This window comes from Suillus bovinus (genome assembly GCF_016758785.1).
Source record: "Suillus bovinus strain UH-Sbo-P2 chromosome Unknown EDB93scaffold_15, whole genome shotgun sequence".
Classification (NCBI taxonomy): Eukaryota; Fungi; Basidiomycota; class Agaricomycetes; order Boletales; family Suillaceae; genus Suillus; species Suillus bovinus.
In genome coordinates, this window is record NW_024542071.1 from 136,379 (window position 1) to 154,442 (window position 18,064).

The following is an 18,064-nucleotide window of genomic DNA, read 5'->3' on the forward strand; positions in this document are numbered from 1 at the left end:
GCACAAAACATGGTGAATTGAACATTCCAACTTCAACAAGCACAGCTGATCATACCATCAATAGATCGCCTCAGGTGAGGCCAGCATCAACCGCGAGTTCATTTTACCGCAGAATGGCAGGACTGTTCTTCACAATAACTAAGGTTTTGAATCAGCCAAAACAGGCAACCTCAAAATAGTCTGAAGTTCATTAACCATCAGAGGAGCATGTATGCTTTGAAACATTGGTTGCATGCTGTGTGGAGGGAATTTCATCTCAACCATTCTGTTGTGGTAATCTGACCAATTACGTGAAAGGCATTGCTTTGAGATATGAAACGGGAACAGAAGAATTCCTAACATTGAAAAGTAGTGGGACACTGGGAAACAGTAAGTGAACAGATAGATATCTCTATGCTAGATTGGCGCTCATGCTTTGTCGAAGTTCTTGTGGATGTGGCATTCATCATTGATGATGGTAGCCACCTTTATCTGTTGTCCTATGCTTGCCTTCTCTCATCTGCTTTTCTTATCTTGGTTTGATTTGGATGTGATGGTTGGTGGTTTCTCGCCTCTATGGGCGTTCACCGTCGATGATGGTGGCTACCTTTACCTGTCGTCCTATTCTCTACTTACCCCATTTTCCTTGGGCTTTGGTTTGTTGTTGCTTGCACTATGCTCTTATTGCTTCTTTGCCTTGGATTTGGTTTCGTGCATCTATAGCCTTCAATTGTTTATGACTGAGGCCTCATTGATGGTGTATCATTCCCATTTCAGTGTGTATGTTATGTTTCTTGCAAGCACTATGGTTGGAGGTTTCTTGCCTTGATGAGCTTTCAATGTCAATGGTAGTTGCCTACCTTCTGTCTTTTCATCATTACTGAAAATGTGTCTGATTGACATGTTTGATATATATTTGTGTTGGTGTGTACCTTTAGCAATTCATAAATGATGTTAACACTGTGTACTGCGTGTATGTCGCTAATGCACTACCTATGTCAGAACAGAGCAATTTCAAAATTTGAGTGGGTTATAAATGATCTCACCATTGGAAGGCAAACTAAATACTTGTATATAAGGTGCGGAACTATTCTCAGTGTATTTTCATCTGTATGCTATACATAATAATGTCTGAGTTCAATATCTTTGAAAATTACATTTAGTATTTACAAAAATTACATTACAGATTGAGAAGTGCAAGTGATGAGTCTTGAGGCCCAGGGAAAACTGGACATGGCCAAAACTGTTGAGCTCAAGTGGAATATGACAAATTTATCAGCATCATATTTTGCTATAGGAGACTTGCTGTGGAGACAAATACAATATTTCGCATCTGTTGCAATCTTCCTGAATATTGTATGATATGTTAAGAACATTGATATCCTATTTCAGCATATTTCAATCGAGTTCCACTGTTACAACAAATCGGTTGCATTCAGGTGAAATATGTTATAATCTACTAATGCAAACACTTCGACCTGGGACCAGAAATCACAATAGTGGGGCGGGCTCAAAGTAGCAACAAGGAGTAGAGAGTATGCAAGATGACAGGATCCAACATCCAACGATGAAATGACATGACAAGTGATAATGATATGGCGAGGTATGGAATGAGGGGAAGCTCGTGCCATCAATAATGTTGCTGTTCATCGTTGACAGCCCTTCTCATTCCTATACATTCATTATACTAGCCAACACATAACGAAGAGTTCTACCTACTGATCATACAACCTTTGTTCCATATGACTTAGATTGATTATACAAGTAAATCATCAAAATGAGACATGTCCTCATAGATCTGTATCATACTGACAATTTTTGATGTATCTGTATATAACGTATTTGAATGAAGGACATCACCAGTTGCAAATGCTGTATTTTGTGAGATCGTCATCTTTGTTCTGTCAAATTGCCAAGAATTGCATCAATAACTCGTAGACAACTATGAAAATGATCAGAAGAGTATCCAGGATCCAGGATGTTGTATGTTCTCTGCTCCTTGTCACCACAAATGTATTTTGTGCACCATAAGATAGCTGCTGTAGAAATCAGCTTATCTAATCCAAACTAGTAAAACCTACCTGTTGTTTTTCTCACCTACTCCATTCGCAATCTTTACATCAATTCTTTCAGATTTAACCATCATCATTTACCATGATTATTTCTGCCAATATGCTTGCTGCACAGGATATTCTGTTATCTCCTATGTTCAGAAGCAATTCCTATTCTGAGGATGATGGAAGACGGTCAAGGGTGTGTATAAATTCAGTCATGTCCACTCTGATCAACTAAGACATGACATTTCAGAATAATGAAGACATCATTGTTTCTCCAAATGAAGAGATAATGCATGATTGCTACAACCAACACCTGCTTGAGTATATGAAGGATCATGTTCACTCCATGGAGGTTAAACATAACATGATGTGTAAGAGGCATAAAGCTAAGTTGGAGCAGTGCCACAACAGAATTGACAGATTGAAAGAGAAAGTTAAAGCTCAAGAATCGATCATAGATATGATGAATGATGACATCAATCAACTGGAAGCAGAGGTGGCAGAAAAGGAGTCTGAAATCAAGAAAATGAGAGAGTGTCAAATTAGAGATACTAGGATGTATGTGGAGTGCTCTGAATATCTGAAGAATCGCCTGATGGAGGTTATCAAGGACCATATTTGTAGATTCATTGCATCTTAATTTATTTGTAATCATAAAGTCTTAATAAACTTCTACCCATAGGTTCATACTAAATGGTTTGTTTTGTCCATGTTCAACTCATTTAGACATACTGGAACAGCCATGATTACTGGCACATATATAGAAATCCAATTAGGCTATGGCTTTATTAATCTTGCATATTTGCTAGCTTTGTCTAATTGTCTTTCATGACTAGCACTTTGACCAGCCCAAGGAGAGAGCAGAATGCCATAATCATCACCTTCTCCAGATTTCCTTCACAATAGTGAGGTGACAATGCTCACAGGAGCTTTCTGATCATGAGACATTTCTTGCACTACTTTGACTTTTGATCCATATCATGAGTGCATGTGGGCATGGATAGCGATACATGAGAGTCATTTAATACTTTGTTTCTTGGTTCTGTGAGTGACATATTCTATCCTACAACAGCACAATTATTTTCTAGGGAATATAGCTATGATTTCAAACAGGTGAGTGCTAATTGGAGTTTTGGAACATTGTACTGATATAATTTAGTCTCTATATTTTGACCATTATTGGCTTTCTTTGCAGTGTGGATATTGATATCAGCTATTTTATCATGAAATCACTAATGCTGAAAGTTTATCCATAAAGGCTGATAGCAGCATAAAATCTCTGAAAGCAATCAACTTCAAACAAAATGCATCAACTAACATCATCTGTCAACAAGCTGTCAAATGCAAACATTTGAATATCCTGAGGCTGTGGGCCACAACATGATGATGTGGATTGTAGGTATGGTATGATAATTAATCACTAACATCTGGCTGATCACAGTGTGTGTGTGATAGTCTCTCTATTTTGAACTTACCAACTAATCTGATAAAATAATGAGAATATAAGGAGACATATAAAATACATCACTCATTAATTCTACAAGTGATGTTACAGCCCATAAAAATCTTCCAAGCATTACACACTAATTTGACATGCTTTTAACCATCAATATTGGAGAACTTAAAAACTTAATAGACATTCAATTAGATGATGTATAACATGTGAACTACAATCATATAACAAGATTACTGTTGGCCTTTTGGCATGTCTCAGTAAATGTCTTATTAGAGATCTGATAGTATAACATATGATTTTGCAGTGTTGTCTAATAGTAAATTATAGATATGTGAGGTATCAAATTGCATGAACAAAGAAACACTATATATTATTGTTAACTATGAATTAGGCCTGAGGGGAAAAGGACATAGCCAAATCATCAAGCTGAAACAAAATATGATGTATTTAACAGCACAAGATTGTAAGAATTATATGAAAGACACATTGTAACATATCATTAGCAGCAGATATCAGAAATAGTTATTCTCTATGAATTGAAACCTAGTATAGACACATACACTAATAGATCAATTACAAGCAAGTTCAGTGATGATATCCTTGAGTAAGATAATGCACTCATTCTGTGCAACAGTATTTCCATGTTCCTAATCAACATTGTCACTCACGACGTCAATCATTGCTTGCTGATAATAAACCTTGTCTTTTAGATTAGATCAGAGATATTGTCACAGTAGCCATCTACCTTATCCTAATGTTCTGCAAGCATCTTTTTGTGTTCCTACTTAAGATCATCTATCTGATGTTTAACAAGCTTGAGCATCTCTTGTAGCTCCTCTACATATGTCTCAATCATATACATTTGGCTAGGAGGTCACCAATTTTTCATTTCATCGCCTTCATTGTCCTATAGAATGTCATATATTATTGGAGAAAATGACAGGACTGTCACATATGTTATATGATGTCTCATTACTTTCTATCTTGTATTTATGACATTTGAGCGCAACTGATGTGGAAGGTGACTCTTTAGTGGGATGTTTCTTTGAAACATGAAATATTTCAAATGATGTGTGATGCAAACAGTTGAGGATGATAGTAAATTACACTGCCAAATGAATGATTTAACAGATGTAGAATGAAGTCCTATGAATATATGAATTCTGTGAGGTATCTTAGATAAGCAATTAATTCAGAGTAATCCACCTATAAATAGATTTTACTATCTTGTTAACTATTGCTCACAATGCCAGTCATATGTAGCTAGCATTCAATCAATTGTCATTACTGTGGTATATACTGTTATTGACTTGCTATATTTACTGTATCTCATAAGTATGTGATTTTAATTTAATTTGATGAGTGGTAACTACCAATCATCAACACAGCTCTGTGTATGGCATAGGATGCCTCATTCATTATTTAGACATAGAAATTGATAGAGGCCACCTTCATCTTAGAAAGAACTACAAACATGATATGTAGCCAATGACATCAACTATGCCATCTCATTTAGACCATCTGTAGATCTATATAGCTTTAGATAGACTACCTCATTTGCTTTCTTATTGGTGTAATATCTGTAAGTTGAAATAAGTCTTATTTAGTCAGGTGTGTTCTCTAGAGTCTAGATGTGGTCCATGCATGTCTATATTCCAGTATGTATCATCATGTTCATTATATCCATTCTTTCATAGGCTTGATGGCCATAATTATTGCCAACTGATAGGTAATGATTTACACATTCATGCAACACAACACCTTGTTGATTCATAGTTACAATGTCACAGAAATGACCAATATTGTGTTATATTAACAAATTACAATTACATTGATATTTACATACTTCAACCTCTGATTATACACAACCTACAAGACTGAATTAAAATGCAACATAGGCACTTTGTGAGATTAGTGTATTTGACACTTTGTGCAATAAGTGAGACATGGCCTTATAGACTTTGAGGTAACCTGCATTTCATGTAAACACTCCAGACATCAGCTATCATACCTATGGTCCAACATAGTATGCACTGGGTGATGCCAAGACTAATTGCCAAGACAGTCAGATGGTGAGCACATCTAATATGGAAGCTGTAAAGCTCACCAGGCTTACATGTGTGCCTGGCTGTGTTTTTGTGTGACAGGGTCATCAATCTCAAGAGCTCATAGATCTACACATGCCATTAGCAAGAAGTTGATATAATCAATATCATTGCAAATGTTCTTCTTGTTATACTGTGATTAGAGCTAAGTAGTACACACAGTGTGAAGGAAGGACTCACACCAAAAATATTTAGGATAGTTGGATTGCTTGTGACTGAATGCAACATGGCTTTTGTAATTATATACCTTCACAAGACAACTCTCCACAACTCGAGGTAAATGGCAATAGTTTCTGCGCAGCATTTCTCCATCAAGGAAGACACTTCGCCAAAAACTGAAGTGAGTTTTTGAACAAGTTTATACCACAATGTACTATATCATGTTCATGTGAATCACGTCGAAGATGAGGAATCTAAACTGTGGTTAAAGTTGGTGCTAAGCTAAGCAAACACAGCTAGACCCAGGAGCGAGTGAAAACGTCAACCCAAGGGCAGCTAACTGGATAAAGGGAAACCTCTCTTGTAAAAAGAGGGACACCAAATTACTAATAGAGTAATAAAACTAATAGACACGCAAAGCGTGAGGCGAGAGCGATGTGATAAACGATGGGCGGATGCGCGAGTGTGAAATGCAAAGGGTGAGGTGCACAACGCGAAGTTAACGAGCGCAAGCAAGAGTGAAAGATGAACAAGTGAACGAGACTAAAGAGAGATGAGGCAAGATGCACATATTACAGTGGCATATTTCTGTATTATACGGGTCACCCGACCTACATAATATCCCGTATAAGATGGGCCAGCGGACTATGGGCTGATGTTATGTATATCCCCGATGTTGACGGATGGGCCGGGAGGGATATTATTTCCGATGGAGACGGGTGGGCCCATCTATGCTGATATTATACATATCCTTGAAGATGTCGGGTGGGCCGATGTAATGGTTTATTGTATAGATGGGTGGGCCGATGTACAGGAAGTATTTTGTACATGGGTGGGCCGAGGGAGTGGTGGAATATGTATTATATAGACAGGTGGGCCGACATACTGGAATTATTTTGTAGACAGATGGGCCGAGGGAGTGGTGGAATATTCATTATATAGACGGGTGGGCCAATGGAGGGGGATGTTATATAGATGGGTTGGCCAATGGAGGGGGATGTTATATAGATGGGTGGGCCGAGGTAGTGAGATATCTGTCTGACATTCACGGATTACCAAGTCCAAGATGCCCAAAAACCGAATCCCATTGTGCAACATCCATTCCGGACACCTGAACATCCCAAGCTCGAGACTGGAAACTGGAAACTTGTGAAAATGTGTGAAATGTCTATTTCCTGACACCAAACACATGAACACCTGAACACCCAAAGCCTGAAGCTTGAAAGTCCATTTATCAAATTACCAAGTGCCGAGTGCTGATAAACCTGAAGCCTGAGACCCAAAATCTGAAGCCCAGAACCCAAAAACATGTATGCAAAATGTCCATTTTCATTCATTGCACAAATCACTGAGTGTCAAGTGCCGAAATCTGAAACTCGAGACCCAGTACACAAATCACCAAGTACCGAGTGCTGAGAGCCGAACCCCAAAGTCCAAGGCCCAAAACCCGATGTTCAAAACCCGAAAACATGAATATAACATATCCATTTTTCAGTCATTGCACAAATCACCAAGTGTTGAGTGCCAAAACCCAAAACTTGAAACCTGGTATGCAACATGCTCATTTTTCATTTACATTAAACAAATCATTGAATGCCGAGTGCCGAGGCCTGAAGCCCAATGTCCAAAGCCCAAAACCCGAAAATATGTATACAACATATCCATATTTCCCTCACTGCACCAATCACCAAGTGTTGAGTACCAAAACCCGAAACTCGACACCCGGTACACAAATCACCAAGTGCTGAGTGCCGAGTGCTGATGTCCAATGTCTGAAGCCCAAACACAAAGCCTGAAACCCAAAAATATTACAACATATCCATATTTCACTCATTGCACAAATCACTGAGTGTCGAGTACCTGAAACCCAAAACTCGACACCCAGTACACCCATCAACCAAGTGCCAAGTGCCGAGTGCCAAGGCCTGAAGCCCGATGTCCGAAGCCTGAAACCCAAAGCCTGAAACCCGAAAATATGTATACAACATATCCATATTTCACTCATTGCACAAATCACCGAGTGTTGAGTGCCACAACCCGAAACTTGAGATACGGTACACAAATCACCAAGTGCTGAGCGTCGAATGCCGATGCCCGAAACCCAACATCTGAAGCCTGAAACCCGAAACCCGAAGCCTGAAACCCAAAAATATGTATACAACATATCCATATTTCGCTCATTGCACAAATCATGGAGTGTCAAGTACTGAAACCCAAAACTCAACACCCGGTACACAAATCACCAAGTGCTGAGTGCTGAGGCCTGAGCTCCGATGTCCAAGGCCCAAAACCTGATGTCCGAAGCCCAAAACCTGAAGCCTGAAACCTGATAATATGTATGCAACATATCCATTTTTCCCTCATTGCACAGCTCACTGAGTGTCGAGTACCAAAACCTGAAACTTGAGACCCGGTACACAAATCACCAAGTGCAGAGTGCCAAGTGCCAAGACCCAAAACCCGACATCTGAAGCCCAATATCCAAAGCCCAAAACCTGAAGCCTGAAACCCGAAAATACTTATACAACATATCCATATTTCACTCATTGCACAAATCACCGAGTGTTGAGTGCCAAAACCCGAAACTCAAAACCTGGTGTGCAATAGGCAAAGATGATGAAAAAATGGAAGTTGTTGTCCGAGTCTAGGTGAGTGTATTGGTAGTCTTTTCTTGTCAATTGGTTATTTCATTACTCGGTACTCGGTACTTAGAAATCAGTACTCAGTACCTGGTGTAATGATAGTCGTGGCACTGGGCTCAAAACCTGTGTTTTTGATACTCACATTAAACAGTATTTGTCCAACACATCCCTGACATTCTGATCCTGATCCCGACGCCTGACCCCGACCTGAAAGTTTTGGACCCAACATTTTTGCATCAGACTCATCCTTCCTATATCCTGTCTAGTTATATCTATCCCCACTGGTGCATATTTACTTGTTTTCACATTATTGAATATTACAGACAGTGTTATTACATGTAAGCATAGACCATTGCACTTTTGACATTTTTCACGATTTTCAGTATCTTGCCCTTGCATCCATGATCCAACCTTTTAATATATAATGAGCATAGCTTATATTATTGCCTCTTATGACCAAGATCAGCTTACAATAGGCTGAAGTTTGTGAGCTAGTGTGCATACTTGCCATTTCTCCTGATAAGGGGCCCATACCTTCAAAACATTGAATCTTCATGATCAGAAACCTGGAGTACATTTAAATATATTAAGTATCATAGACATAAATTTACAGACAAATCCACCAAGAATTGAGTACTGAGGAAGTGAAATAGATAAGAAATGGAGTGTGGGAAACTTCAAAGACCCAAAGCATCAAAAATGGTCAGTGAAGCAATAATAGGACTTTAATGCTGAGTCAACTCATGTTTTCACTAGATCCCTTCCACCCACCCCCTACCCTCAAGGCAGTAGGCAGTATGGGTTCCTTAGGTAGTTTACAATCTATCCTACATATTTTTAATGAAATCTTTGGCCTGAATCATCTATAAATGTGACTTTGTAAAAATATGTCTATTGTCACATTTACATATATGCCTGTCATTACATCAATCCTTCATGGATCTTTCTAAACTATTAGGGCTATTATAATGGACATATATGGGTGTTATTCCAGGTCTCTGATCCCATCACAGGCTTGTCATGTTGGATATCTCAACATAATGTGCAAGTCTCGCTATTAATATTCATTCTTTTATCTTTATGCTCACTTACTGCACACATGTACAAATGCACGCCTCATCTTTACATCATTGCTAACATGCCAGACAAATATATAATCCTCATACCTGCATCATCCTACCTCAGTCTATTTGTCCTCAGACTGAGGTATGACTATACATTCATTATCATACTCGACACTGACTAACATTTAACGTAGTCTTCAAATAATCCCCAATTGACAAGAATGACATGAGTATGAAAATCAGTGGTTCCAAGCCCAGCACCATAACCATCACTACACTGAGTACCAATACACTCACATAGACTCAGACTATAACCTTTATTAAGAAAGTTAAGCATAATAATAATTTTCATTTTTTCATTATCATTTCCCTATATTGACTAGCGAGTCCCGAGTCCCGACACTAGGTAGTCAATACAATTCCCAAGTTATTTGAACCCTACATCAATGGATAATACATAGAAATACAGAATTCATGTCCACTTGTAGTCACATGTACCGGGTGTTGAGTTTCGGGTTTCGGTACTCGACACTTGGTGATTTGTGCAGTGAGGGAAATATGGATATGTTGTATACATATATTTGGGTTTCAGGCTTTGGGTTTCAGGCTTTGGATGTCGGGCCTCGGCACTCAGCACTCAGCACTTGGTGATTTGTGTACCGGGTCTCAAGTTTCGGGTTTTGGCACTCGACACTCAGTGATTTGTGCAATGAGTGAAATATCGATATGTTATATACATATTTTCGGGTTTCAGGATTTAGGTTTTGGGCTTTGGACATCAGGTTTTGGGCCTTGGGACTTGGCACTCAACACTTGGTGATTTGTGTACCGGGTGTTGAGTTTCAGGTTTTGGCACTTGACACTCAGTGATTTGTGCAATGAGTAAAATATTGATATGTTATATACATATTTTCAGGTTCCAGGCTTTGGGTTTCGGGCTTTGGACATCGGGGCTCGGGCCTCGGCACTTGGTGATTTGTGTACCAGGTGTCAAGTTTCGGGTTTCGGTACTCGACACCCGGTGACTTGTGCAGTGAGGGAAATATGGATATGTTGTATACATATTTTCAGGTTTTGGGCTTCGGGCCTTGGCACTCAGCATTCAATGATTTGTTTAATGTAAATGAAAAATGGGCATGTTGCATACTGGGTTTCAAGTTTTGGGTTTTGGCACTCGACACTCAGTGATTTGCGCAATGACTGAAAAATGGATATGTTATATACATGTTTTCAGGTTTCAGACTTTGGGGTTTGGCCCTCAGCACTCGGTACTTGGTGATTTGTGTACTGAGTCTCAAGTTTCGGGTTTTGTCACTTGACACTTGGTGATTTGTGCAATGAATGAAAATGGACATTTTGCATACATGTTTTTGGGTTCCGGGCTTCAGATTTTGGGTCTCAGGCTTCGGGTCTATCAGCACTTGGCACTCGGTGATTTGATAAATGGACTTTCAAGCTTCAGGCTTTGGGTGTTCAGGTGTTCATGTGTTTGGTGTCAGGAAATAGACATTTCACACATTTTCACAAGTTTCCAGTTTCCAGTCTCGAGCTTGGGATGTTCAGGTGTCTGGAATGGATGTTGCACAATGGGATTCGGTTTTTGGGCATCTTGGACTCGGTAATCCATGAATGTCAGACAGATATCTCACTACCTCGGCCCACCCATCTATATAACATCCCCCTCCATCGGCCCACCCATCTATATAACATCCCCCTCCATTAGCCCACCCGTCTATATAATGAATATTCCACCACTCCCTCGGCCCATCTGTCTACAAAATAATTCCAGTATGTCGGCCCACCTGTCTATATAATACATATTCCACCACTCCCTCGGCCCACCCGTGTACAAAATACTTCCTGTACATCGGCCCACCCATCTATACAATAAACCATTACATCGGCCCACCCGACATCTTCGAGGATATGTATAATATCAGCATAGATGGGCCCACCCGTCTCCATCGGAAATAATATCCCTCCTGGCCCATCCATCAACATCGGGGATATACATAACATCGGCCCATAGTCCGCTGGCCCATCTTATATGGGATATTATGTAGGTTGGGTGACCTGTATAATACGGAATTTGTCACTGAAGGGGCTCTGAGACGAGTGTTAACACCCCAACTAAGGTTGGCTGATGCTAAGGCAAAAGGTGGACAACTTATGCATGCAACTTTAGATAGTCACTGCAAACACCAAGTAAAATTCTCTAATAGCTAAGGACACAAAGAAAGTGGGCAGAAAATCGACCCAGAATATAGAGTAGAGGGATGGTATATGTAAAATAACTAAGCACCACTAGGCATGCAGGTCCGATGTAGTGAGCTGAACAAGCTAAATATAGTATGTGAAGTAGATAATAGGGTCTCAGCTGCGTGCGTAGTGCAAGGCTGAGTATTAGCGATGGAAAACAATTAATCAAAATGGAAATATAGTGAGAAAACACACCAATGAACATCTAAGGACATGGGGAGGACGGATGGACAAGTATATGGATGATGCGAGGGCAGACACACGGTGCACATGAGATGTGAGTGGCTGCACATGGAATCTGCAAAATAAAATATAGTGTGCTATTGCGCTGAAGATGAGGAATCTGAACTGTGTTGTAAGTTGGTGCTAAGCTAAGCAAACACAGCTAGTCCTGGGCACAAGTAAAAATGTCGACCCAAGAGCAGCTAACTGGTAAAGGGAAACCTCTCTTGTAAAAAGAGGGACACCCAACAACTAATAGAGGAATAAGACTAAGAGATGCACAAGGCTAGAATGATGCAATGAGCAAAAGGCAGACACACAAGTGCGAAAGGTGAAGGACGAGATGCGCGATGCGAAGGTAGCATGCGCGAGTGAAGGTGAAAGACTAGCGAGCGAGAGAGATGAAAGAGAGATAAGGTGAGACAAGTGTTAACACCCCAACTAAGGTTGGCTGATGCTAAGGCAAAGGCAGACAACTTATGTGCTCAACGTTAGATAGTCACTGCACACAACGAGTAAAATTCCCTAATATCTAAGACACAGAGAAAGTGGGCGTAAAATTGACCCAGTACATAAGTAATAGAGGGGTATAAGTAAAATAACTAAGTGGCGCTAGGTGCACAGGTCTGAAGTGACAAGCCAAATAGGCTAAAAATAGTATGCAAACTATGTAATAGGATCTTTGGTTACATGTGAAGCGCAGAACCAAGTATTAGCAATGGAAACCAATTAAACAAAAAGTGAATATGATGGGAAAACGCACCAATGGACATCTGAGGACATGGGAAGGACGGGTGGATGGGTGCGTGGACAATGTGAGTGCGGATGCGTGAAGTGCGCTAATGTGCTAGATGTATCCTGTGGATTAGAGCTGAAGTTTGTAGGGAAAGTGAGAGAATTTGGAGGGAAGTGCCTGTGGAGACATGAGGCTCTACAGCACAAGACGTATCCTTTGGATTAGAGCTGGAGTTTGTTAGGAAGATGGGAGAATTCAAGGGGAGTGTCTGTGGAGACGCAAGTCTCTACAACGTGGTTTAAATGGTATGGACATAAATTATCTTCAAAGTTAGTTAGTGTGTGAATGATCCAGAATATACAATTGGAGATTATGGCCATGCTCAGGGTAAGCAATACAAACCTTCTCTGGGTCAAAGGTTTTCGAGCCATCACCAGCTTCCTGGAGAAGCTTCCCAGATCTATGGCTCAACAGCTTGAGGTTCAAAAAACAACTTTATGAAAAAGTGGAGCTCTCTGATGAGGATGCTGAATTGGTTTTGCTATGCCTCCACTGTCAGCACATGTGCAAGCACTTTTCAAGGACTTCCATGAAGGCTACCTCCCTCTCTGGAGATGTCAAAGTCACCACCATTATGGATATCTTGTCACTCTGTACAGAAATCCAAAATCTCTTGCTTTCCCCTGATGCTGATATTTGTGAAAGCCAAGTGACACCACTCCTACAGTTATTGGATGCCCTGTCACTCCAGGTACTTTCACTTCAAATTAGGTTTTCACTTAGTTTCTCCTTAATCTCCAAATTCACTGTCTTCATGTCAGTCACCCTTGAGGTCTGGAACCACAAAGCAAGGAAATAAACACAAAAATTGAGAAAAACAAAATAACATCACACCCCACCAAACAACCAAACAAGCATCACAATAGATGACTGTCCATGGGCCAAATAATGTAGAATAGATTATAATGGACTTTGAAACATATCCACAAAAGATAATCCATCCAGAAAACCAAACCATAACGCACATGAATAGAATAATCTAGGTTTTGTTGGCACTCCAATGGATGATTTACTACTACAGTATACTCTGATGGATGACGTAGAGGAGACGGCTCTTCTTGATGACGAAGAAGACATGAAAGTGTTAGCAGCCGGCCTGGTTGCTGCTGTTGAGCTTGCTCAACTCAATCATATTGAGACTCGGAACCCTGGACAACTCTACCTTTGTCATGCCCAACTCTTTCCTGATCCACATTGCAATACACCATGGCAAGCATTGTACCAGAGTCAGAATAATCATACTTTCATTACAACCATGGACATTGATGTTGTAAAGAGTAAATCTCTGCTGGGCTCAGCAGAAATGGTACTACCTAGACAACAATATTTAGGTAGATCTTTAGCACGACCTATGCTGCTATACTTGCAAAGCAAGTGCATTCAATGCTAAAGGGATTGCTATATGGTATTAGTAGTATGAATGCATCAGTAATGCAGAAGCTACAAAATGGTGTCCGATGGTAATCTGATGATGTCCAAGGGTACTTATCCAATGTCCAAAGCCAAAGTACGATGTCTGAGATTTCGGACTTCACAATAATAGGTCGGAAACTGTATAATGAGTGTCGGATTGTGAGCAGTATGCATGAGTATAACAAGTAACAGAGTATGACGGTGAATGAATGGTAATATTTTGCAGTGCAACTAGGAACTACAAAAATATTCTGGGTGATCCACAGAGTCAGGAAATGGCTCCTAACTACTGGATCATGATTACTACAGGTCACTACAGAGTATTTTAAGTAAGTACGTAGAAATCCAGAATACTATAGGCAAAGATAGTAGCAATGTTTTGGATCTGAGAATCTAGGTAATAAAACACGAGTCACTGTGAACATGTAATAACACAGTCCAAATGTCAGAAAATGTGCATGAAAGTAACTATGCACCAAGTGGGGCTAGTGTGGAAGGACAGGACACAGGATGGACAAGTGCATTGTGAAGTGCAATCAGCCGATGCAATATCCAACTGTCAAACAGCACAATGGGGCATGCAAGCTATTCAAGAGGCCTTTGGAAGGCTGCACATACTGCTCGACATCTCCAACCAAGAAGTGTGCAGTGAATCTATCAAAATATGTCTTTGGCTGCACAACCTGTGTGCCATACATGTCAGTATTAATCAGATAAGGACTGTGTATATGAAGCATTGGCAGGCTACAGAGGATGACCTGGAGGTGTGGCAAGACTTTGAAAACATGTTGTTTTCAGAGCAGAGGAAGAAGGATTGAGTTTCACGCTTCCATGTTACTTTAGAATACTAGTAGATACAACATGCAATGAATATGTCAGTGAGTTCAGAGTTGTGTGACAGTTGAGGGATGCAAATGTTGATGTTGATGCAGGAGATATCAATTATGTCAGTGAGTTCAGAGTCATGCGCTAGTTGAGGAATGCAAATTTCAATGTCGATGCAGGAGATATCGATCATGTCAGTGAGTTCAAAGTTATGCGCCAGTTAAGGAATGCAAATGTCAATGTCGATGCAGGAGATGAGGCAGATGAGATAGAACAAAGACAGCTTGGTACATTGGCACCCTAAATACAACATAAAACTACATACAGCATGGTACATTGGTACCTTAAACACTACATGAGTACCATAGCACGATCAAATCTCTTGTGATACATTCCCTTTGAATGGCCTTGTGAGGCTCATCAGCCAAGTCCTTGAAGTATGGATGATCAGCATACTTGAGATGGCCAGAATGGCCACACCTTTGAAGGCAGGGTGGTTTGGGTGCCTCAGATGCAGTACTTTCACCCTCATCAGTAATCCACTTCATAGATCCCCCACCCTCTGGAAACCACTCTTGATGTAGGTTTTTATGTTTCGGCATCCAAATGTGGTGACAATGTGTGGTTCCATTCATCTCCATCATTTCAATAAAATGAAAAGCTTGGCACAGTCTCAATCTCATTTGACATCATACGTGCAAGTGTGCAATTCAAACAGTTGACCACACAAGGTTTCCAATGTGGCTTGCAAATCATACAGCTGCTGGCCTTGGGTGAGCAGTTGCATGGTAGCAAGGCTGCGATTGGCCCGTTCTTCATCACAGTTATGCTGGGAAGCAGGGTCGAAAGCACTGGAAATGCGAGTGAGAAGATCAGTGGCTGCTGCTCCTCAAGCATTGCAATGTGGAATAGGTGTTTCTGTGTGAGCAGTGGAGCGTGCAATAGCAGTGTGTTGAATCAGGGGTGAGGCACAATATGGCTCATCCTGGTCCGACACAATGGAGTGATTGTTGTTGTTATTGTTGTTAATGTTCTCATTCTCAAAGTCCAAGTCATTCAGGTCATAGGTTTCTGCATGCTTGTTGATGAGATGATCAATGTGATGGGCACATATGACTTGTGGAGGGCAAATACTGTCTCCAGTCGGCTTCATGGTCTTCACCAACTGCAGGTGTGTGAGCAATCTTTCTACTTCACCTCAAGCAAAGTGATTTTGTGTGAGGGCTGGTGGTTCACTTTGGCCCACTGACAGAACTTAAGATGAATGGTCTGCCACCCACGTTGGCAAGAGGGAGCTCATCTTTAACCATGTTGAGAAGACAGTTGACATCTAGATTGAAGTAATTGTTAGAGCCTTGAGGATGGCTTCATTTTACCTGCACATCTTCATCTTCATCTGTGTTCTCTCGGAAACGCTTCCTTGGGACAGTTAACGGCACATTTTCCTTTCCCTTGCCTTTGGCCCTTGCAGCATGAACTGGCTGTTTTGGCTGCTGCAATATAGTCATGTGCCTCTGCGATTGTAATGGCATCCATCAAGTCCAGATCACTGGTGTCAGGCAGAGGGAGGAGTGCAGGATCAATGGCATTGTTACCTGGCACCTGGTGCATGTTGACACAAGAACTAGGTGAGGGAGAGTCTGTTTGAGATGCGAACTTGGCTGGACCAAGTGCGTAAGTACCAGTCTCCATGTGAAAAGGCTGGTGAGACATAAAAGCCTGTAAGAACTTGAGTATTTGAGACTATAGAAGTGAACAGAGTGAACTTACATTGCAAATTCCTGGATGAGGGACCCAAGCACCAATGTTATTGTGTGCATAGGTGTTGCTGGCTTCATTATAGCACAGTTCCGGATAAGATGGGCTGGTGCTGGGGGGTATCATAGATTGTGAAGGGGGGATGTCAGACATAGTAGTGTTTGATTGAAAAAAATACTTACCTGGTTGTCCTGAGACAAGTGCTTTTATATCTCTCCAAGATCCTAGCTGGCATATGTAAGGGTGAGCCTGAAATTTGGCAGAAAGTAGTCAGAATAACGTTAGTACACATAACAAGTCAAAGTGTTTAAGAAAACAAAATTTTACCAGAGCTTAAGGGATGGACGGTGTTCATTACTAGGGAGAGCAAAGACGGCATTGAACCTGTGCGGTGTCTTCTTAGATAGATGATCTATAGATGAACACGTACAAAATCAAATATCTCCATGGTCAGTGATTCAGACAAATACCAATGACTGATAATGTGGTCGTTCGTGGGTGGCCTGTCAGTATATCCAAGCTACAGTCAGACAAAGGTACTCTATAATATCAGTCTAGAAACACTAGTCAACCCAGCGGTATGGTGTTGACTAAAAGAAACAAGAAACAGAAACAAAACTAAGACTAAGCACAATCACTGGTGCTAAACAGAAATGAGAACTAAGGCTAGGCACAATCAATGGTGCTGTATTCTAAACTTACTATGAAACAGTTGTGCGAAGATGTATTGGTCACTCCCACAGCGCAAACAGGTAGGATCAAAGGTCAAGATTTGTCAAAAGCTTCCATAGAACTCTTAGCCTAATATTGAATCTGCTGCCAAGGAACTCACAATGAGTATTAAACAGAATCAGAAACGGAAGTCCTTGGATTTCAATACCAAGTCCCCTATTCAATAGCTAAAGCCTATCTGACAAATAACAATCCTGGCTCAGTATACTACTCAGATGTGTGAGGTCAAGCGGACAATAATCAACTTCTGAAGTCTCCCCACTAAGCTACTCTAAGCCTTTAGCGGACGTAGAGACAACACGAAGAATCCAAAGATAAGGCTCGAATGTATTCGCTACAATCAAAAGTATGTTAGTATCAGCAGCAAGAAACAAACACTCAGTATATATTCACTAAAATCTATAATATGTTAGTGACACAACAATAAACGAGCACTCAGACTGTTAGCCTTCAATGGGTAGAGAGAGTGAAACAGATAGAGTGAAACAGATCCCGAGCTAAAGAAACAGATAGAGTGAAACAGAACCCAGACTAGTGAAACAGAGATAAGGAAATAGATCCCAGACAAAAAGAAATAGATTCCAATCAAAAAGAAAT

At 40.6% G+C, this 18,064-nt stretch overlaps 2 protein-coding genes across 2 annotated transcripts; one reads left to right on the forward strand and one right to left on the reverse strand.

The window, feature by feature from the left end:
* Positions 1 to 2,133: 2,133 nt before the first annotated feature.
* Positions 2,134 to 2,676, forward strand: EDB93DRAFT_1102483 (uncharacterized protein; the record flags this gene model as incomplete). The annotated part of the gene is made up of 2 exons (XM_041447218.1): positions 2,134 to 2,232; positions 2,287 to 2,676. 2 exons carry the CDS (start codon positions 2,134 to 2,136, stop codon positions 2,674 to 2,676), a joined length of 489 nt encoding a protein of 162 aa, XP_041309514.1.
* A 13,190-nt stretch (positions 2,677 to 15,866) lies between these two features.
* Positions 15,867 to 16,888, reverse strand: EDB93DRAFT_1248562 (uncharacterized protein; the record flags this gene model as incomplete). The annotated part of the gene is made up of 5 exons (XM_041452735.1): positions 15,867 to 16,142; positions 16,175 to 16,222; positions 16,258 to 16,307; positions 16,456 to 16,696; positions 16,748 to 16,888. 5 exons carry the CDS (start codon positions 16,886 to 16,888, stop codon positions 15,867 to 15,869), a joined length of 756 nt encoding a protein of 251 aa, XP_041309515.1.
* Between the last annotated feature and the right edge of the window lie 1,176 nt (positions 16,889 to 18,064).